Source organism: Pterocles gutturalis, unplaced genomic scaffold (assembly GCF_000699245.1).
Source record: "Pterocles gutturalis isolate BGI_N339 unplaced genomic scaffold, ASM69924v1 scaffold47602, whole genome shotgun sequence".
NCBI lineage: Eukaryota > Metazoa > Chordata > Aves > Pterocliformes > Pteroclidae > Pterocles > Pterocles gutturalis.
Window position 1 is genome coordinate 24,758 of NW_010111952.1, and position 6,574 is coordinate 31,331.

At 48.1% G+C, this 6,574-nt stretch overlaps 1 protein-coding gene across 1 annotated transcript in view; it reads right to left on the reverse strand.

Moving 5' to 3' along the window:
• CCDC108 (coiled-coil domain containing 108) overlaps nt 1-6,313 on the reverse strand; it is a gene marked incomplete at its 3' end in the record, with an annotated part of 30,426 nt that extends 24,113 nt beyond the window's left edge. The window contains 6 exon segments of the mRNA XM_010073873.1: nt 949-1,094; nt 1,764-1,963; nt 3,401-3,567; nt 4,997-5,099; nt 5,781-5,935; nt 6,239-6,313. Of these exon segments, the coding sequence (XP_010072175.1) occupies nt 949-1,094; nt 1,764-1,963; nt 3,401-3,567; nt 4,997-5,099; nt 5,781-5,935; nt 6,239-6,313 (846 nt within the window).
• Between the last annotated feature and the right edge of the window lie 261 nt (nt 6,314-6,574).

Consider the following 6,574-nt stretch of genomic DNA (forward strand, 5'->3'; position numbering starts at 1 on the left):
CTGGCCTCCTGGGGGCACTGTGGCAGCAAGCTCCCACCATACGCTCAGAAGTCAGCAGGCTGCACCAAAATGCCCTGGTGACCTCTGGGGCTGGTGTGTTCCTCCTGGCAGCAGGGAGGACAGCACAAGGTGTCTCCAAGGGCCAAAGTAGCCTAAGTGACTGCTGTGACCAGGAGGACAGGCAGGGCAGATAACTTATTTCCCTTCATCCATAGTTCCACCTTGTCTGTGGATTTTCTTTTCACAAAAAAAAAAAAAAACAAGACTGGTGCTCTGACACCTTCCTCAAGCCCCTTAAAAAACATCCTGGTCCTTGCCTGGGGATGCTGAGCACCATTGCAGTGTGACTAATAACAGTACAACAAATGAGTATGTCTTTGCCACACTGAAGTTTCAGAGCCTATGGAGGAGTCAGCACTGCTGTCATCCATGTCAGCAGACTCTGAGCATATCCATCTTTTAATGGGCTAGGAGGGGCTGAAGTGGCACAGAGAACAGGGTGCTCAAACGCAGCCTGCTTGACTTGGAGAGCAATTCACCACGCTGCAGTCCACTGAGGACACCAGAAGATCCATCAGCTGCCTCGGACACATGCACACCAATTTGAGAATGCCACAACTGCCATACGGGACTGACGGGCATGTCCAGGGTGAGCAGGAGGGCTGCAGGGTATAAAAACAACAGTGGCTGCCTGATCCGGACCCAGCACAGTGGGAAGCAGGCAGGAACTGCCACACCATGCTGCAAATGTGTAAGTTTCTGGCACTGTAGCTGGAAGACAAGGGTGAATGGTCTGGTTGGTAGGGGAAGGCTTGTCATCTCTGTTTTATTCACGTTCCCACTTGGGTTATTTTCACAGCGTTAAGGGGCATACTCAAGACCACATATCCCAGGGAAACATGCCAGTATGCCAACTTCTCACAAGAAGTCGTCTCCCACTCCACATACCACAGACATGTTGATGATTTCTACACACTTTTCCACAGTTGTCCCCACCGGCACTGATCCAAAGGACAGCACATCATGAAACTTTCCAGGCTGTCCATGTTCATACTCTTCCCCTGTCACACTCACCCGCAGGTACGGGTATTTGGCTGTTAAAGGGAATAATATACTAGGTTAAGAAAAAGAGGTGGAATCTCCATCCTTGCATATTCAACACTCAACTAGACAAGCCTCTGAACAACCTCAGGCAACTATGAAGTTGGATCTACCTTCAAAGTTGACCCTGCTTTGAACCAAATAAGCTCCCTTCCAGCCAGAGTCACATCTTCTGTTTGTCAGTGGGCATACAAGGCACTTCAGGCAAGGACTTGCTAATGAAACTACTGTTTATTCTAGCTTGAATCCAAAAAGCTTTGGAAGTTTCCCTCTGGCTCTCTGTACAGCAGGGACAGACAGGAGAGATGGAGTGCAGACAAGACCAGGAGTTTCTGGAGGGTTTTGCACTGTCCTAATGAACTCTTCTCACTTCTTCCCCTCTGTCAACTTAAGCAGGCTCCAGAAATGCTGGTTTGGCCAAAGCATGCCACAGGGCATATTGGACCTTGTGTCTCTTCAGATCACACTTCCAAATTAACAAAAGTACATTAGAGAATTTCACAGACCACTTTCAAACCATGGACTTCACCTGCTCATCAGTGGGTTGAGCCAGCTGTGGCACAGCCTCAGGGCACAGCACCTCCATGTATCCCTGTGGAATGCTATTCCACAGATAGGGATGATACACATTTCTTTGAGTGTTAAATGCAAGAAAGACTCACCCAGGGCTTTTAGCTGGATAGTCCTCTTTTGTTTCTCTGTATCTCCAAACCAGCATGCTGCTGCCACATCATACATCGCAGCCACCTTGGGCTGGAAGACCACCTTGACCATGCACTCAGCACCTGGGCTCAGCATGCCACAGTCAGGAGTCATGCAGAAAGGGCTTGGTGTCTCCCAGGCAAACACAGTAACGAGATCACTAGGAAATGGAGATACATTTTAAGTAGACGAACAGATCCTTTGCTGCCTGTGCAATCATGCATAAGATGGTCTTTTCCCAATGGGTTATTCAGTTAGGATATGAAGCAACCAATGTCAAATGGCAGAATCCCTAATGCATCTGGCCAAATATGTGATGCTGGGAAGAAATTTGTCTCTAGTCTCTGAAAATGCTCTGTTCACACTTTAATGAATCTTAGCTATTACATCTAAGAACTTTATTAATGGCCATAAAATTTCTCAGCTTCATCATGTGATAGCAAACAAATCAGCTCCAGAATGAAGTATTTGCTTTTCCTGTATCTAAATTTGCTGCTACTTAATTCCACATGAACATTTGTTTCTTTGTTATATGTCCAGGTGAGAAGAGAGGATTGAGCTGTTTTCCTAATAGCTCATTCAGCTGTCTAGAACTCCTTTTGCTTGTTTGATTTGTGCAAATAACATGATACACCATCAACTTTTTATATTTTATTGATTCCAAGCTGTGTGTTACTTACCATTCATATCCTCCACCTCCCTTTAAGAGCAGATAATTTCTTTAAGGGGAGAATTAATCACTTGAAGTGGTTTCTGGCTGATACCTTGCTCTGATGAAGGTACATGCGCCCTCTGTCCCTTCCACCCTTCTACCGCATCAGCTGACGGCTTTGCGGGGCATAGGCCATTTTCCAACTAGTAAAGGTTATTTTGCTCTCATTGTAAATGGTTGGAAGTACACCTCCTTTCTACCTAGGAACTTCTTCACTGCACTTCTTTCTACAGTACTGCCTGAAGTACTGTCCTTCCCTTATTGAAATAAGACAGTCCTTGGTAACTGGGAACATCTTTGGTCCTAAGGGGTGACTCCAAGCCACAGAATACTGCCACTGCTTTGGGCAGCTCCATGAACCTAAGAGCAGGCTCTGTAGAGACCCTCCAGCTTCTAAATCACCTGTCTCCAAATCAAACAGATCAGCTTGAGCACTGTCAACTCCACCACCTTCCCAACAGCGCTCTTGTGCTGAGGGAAGAGATGCCAAGTCACAAAAAAACTGCAATGTTTCCAGCTGGTAGCTCATCCTTCCCTACTCAAGCTGGGCACGTTGCCTTTGATTAGCTAGACACCCAGGTCCCTCCTGTGGGTGTGGGATGTTCTCAGTGCAACACAATGCTGCTCCCTACTATTTCCTGTCTGTGAATGGTTCTCAGTGTATATACTGGGAACAGACAGATGTGAGGTGCCAAGACATGCCCATAGTGAGATCTGACCCATACTGCCATTTCTGACCTCAGAGGAGGCAGAGGTCTGCTGCCTGTTAAGGCAGCCAGCAGATCTAATAACAACTGAAATGTGCTGCGTTCGTTGCAGAGTCCGAGAAGGTGCCAAAATACCCAACAAACAGAAAGAGGGTCTGTGCAGCCATGTCTCACTCACCCAGTGTTACGCAGAGAGAATGTTGTCTCTGTGACATTGTGGACAGCACAGATGGGCAACTGGACAGCAGCTGGGAAGGACAGACAGGGGCGTGGAAGCGTAGCATGCAGGGTGACAGAGAACTCACCCTCAGCCTTCTTAAAGCAGATGCTGTCTTCATACTCCCTCTGCACAGAAAAACAAGGGGAGACAGCAGTTAGATGGGCTCCATCCTACAGATACTGCAGCTCCACCCATGAACCCCCATTACCTTCACCTCTGTGAGAACGCTGGGGAAAAAACATCGGCAACAGAGGCACCAGGGGAGACCTCTGGGCAGGGCAGAGAACATATGAAGCACTCGGAAAAGGAAGGCAGTGAGCAAGGTGCTCAGGCGTGCTCCTCACTCTGTCAGGAAACACCCTCAGAGAGAGGAGTTTAAGACCACGTTTGTTTCACCTGATTTATTTTGATGCATATGGATTTCTTTCAGTGTTTTCAAGATCCAAATTCAGCTTCAGTGAAGCATGTACAGCCTCTGCCTGGGCTCCATGAGCACAGAAATATTAGTCTTTGATTAAGTGCTTTATCAGCTGGGGACCTAAGGGGCTAACACACCACTTAAAGATGCAGCGTTGACAGCACTGTGTACAAATAGCCCCAGGACATCTGCTAACCAGCTAAGATAGAAGGAATTGCAAGATACACATCTTCCATGATCTCAAATCTTCACCTCTCCTGAATACCACTTATACAGGTAAGGAGGGACCTTGGGCACTGCAGCACACATAGTCCTCGCTTTCTCTAGGAAAGGGAGTCTCCTGCTCTAGTGATTGTTGTGGTGCAGACCAGATATTCACAGAAAATGGAACAAGGCCAGCAGCTTATTTCATAAAGGGAAAGCTGAACAGTCATCATAAAATCTTGATACTAAAAGAGCAGGATACTGGGAATCCACCCAAGGATCACACTCTATAGCTAGGACTGAGATACACACCAAAGACACACAGCTGTGGACAAGAGCCACAGATTAACACTCAGAGCCAAGACAGACACCAGGAACAAGCTGAAAATCAAGAAAATGAGCTGGGTAAAAAGAATCATTGCTGTTAAAAATAAAGCTTAAAGAAACCCACCCCATCCAAAAGACAGGAGGCCCTTGACATATCCCTTATAGAAAATCAGTAGCTCTTCAATGTACAGGCTTTAGGATCTCCAGTAATAAAGCAGAGAGTGAGGCCCTGAACCCAAGGCTCTGCACTAAAACCACCCAGCTGAGGTTCCCTGGGCTGAAACCAGGTGCGGATAGTTCAAGCACTTTATCTTACTTCGTGGCCAGAAGCAGCATGTGAAAAACTGGGAATACTTTTTGGGAGGATCCCTCTCATAACTACTGGTAAACTCTCTAGAGAAGCCGGGGCTGGGGCTCCCTCAGCTGCTGAAGATGCAGGGAGAGCAGGATAGGTCATGCTGCCCAGTAATTCTATGCCAGAACCTTCCCTAAGGACATATTCATCCAAGGGAAAACAGTGCAGAAAGGACAAGAGAGGCAGAGGCCCACTGCCCCCCTGGAAACCAGCCTGAGCACTGAGAGCAGTTCTGGTGTTGCCACTTTACCTTTTCAGCAGGCTGGAAAACGATGGGCAGAGTTAAGGACATACCAGGGCTCAGAGTGATCGGCTGGGGAAAAACTGTGAAGAAGAATCGCGTGGAAGGACATCTAGATAATCAAATCAAAACAAGAGATTTTATTTGAGGGCATACAGCTGTTAAGTTAGACAGCAGAAAAAAGAATAAAGAATCAAAACCTCCAGATCCCACAGTGAGAAGCACCTTACACACCTGACCCCAGGGGTACCTTGGTAGAAAATCAGCAGAAACAGGGGTGGAACACAGGTGTCCTGAAAACCCATTCTCAGCTCTAAGTATCTCCCCCTTCCTTGAACAAGGCCGTGCATTCCCAGGCCATGCAGCATAAGCAAAATACATTGGGCAGAAACATTTGAGTTGCAGAGGGTCACAGGGAGTGCTGGAATGGCTCAACATCCAGTGGGGCTCCCGAGAGCAATGGTTTTAGGACACAGTAGCGACTGGCTGGCATACATCCACAATTAAAATCTCACTAGACTGGAAATGCTTCACAGACAGAAGTATCAGCAAAACAGAATTTTTTAAAAGGCATTTAATTTAAAATACTCCTGCCAGGAACAAAGGCTGTGCATCTGAATTAGCAGGCTTCTGTCCTGCTAAGTAAGCGTGCAGGCACTGTCTCCAGCATATAGCCCAAGGGGAGAGGGGGCAGATGAATCAGAGGAAAGGTGCTAATGTGACCGATACAGCAAGTGGGATGAAGATCCAGTGAGCGTGAGGAATATGAAGGAGAAAGAAACTTCCCACGCACCTGTAGCTCAGCTTCTGGGTTTTCTCATGTACGTTTTTCAAGACCAGATGTTTGATCACCTCTTTTCCAAGTTCCCAGCCATGCCACCTGAGTGTTTTGGTCACCTCAATGCCCCAGAAAACGCCTTTCTTCTTCTTTGCCTTTTTTGGAGACAGCTTAGGAAGTTGCAAGGGGAACATTAGCAGTTTGGGAGGGAGGGAAGAGAAATCACTCGACCAGCTGTTTCTCTATGCTGTGACTCTAGCAAAGGACGGGGAGAGCCACCCTGCGGCAAAGCTCCAGGAGTCACCAAAAGCCCCGCTCCAGGAGTCCAGAGGGGACACCTCCTGGCCACAGCCCAAACAACAGATACTAAACGATGTCATGAAAGAGAGAAGTAAAAGCTAAACGTTTTTTTGTTTTAAAAAAAAACCAGTAAATGCGCCCATGACAGTGTCACCCTTTGCTCCACCACTCACCCTCCTGACAGTGCCACAGCACAGTTTCCGAAAAGAGGCAGAGTTTGGGGGCTCGCCATGCACCTGAGCAAGCATCTGGAAAACAAGAGGAAGAAGCCCTCACGCACGCTGCTCCTGCACCCAGCCAGCCTTTGCTGCCCAGACCGGGGCACTCCCAGAGCCCCCAACCTCAGCTCAGGCTCGGGGTGCCACAGCACCCTGAAAAACGCTCCCTGTGGGGGCTGCAGCGTCCCCGGCACCATCCCCATTATGCCAGGTGAGCTCAGCCCCTCCACAGACCGTGCTGTCCCCAGGCTGCCCCCCCAATGCGCTCAGCGGTCCCCGTGGCGCAGGCAC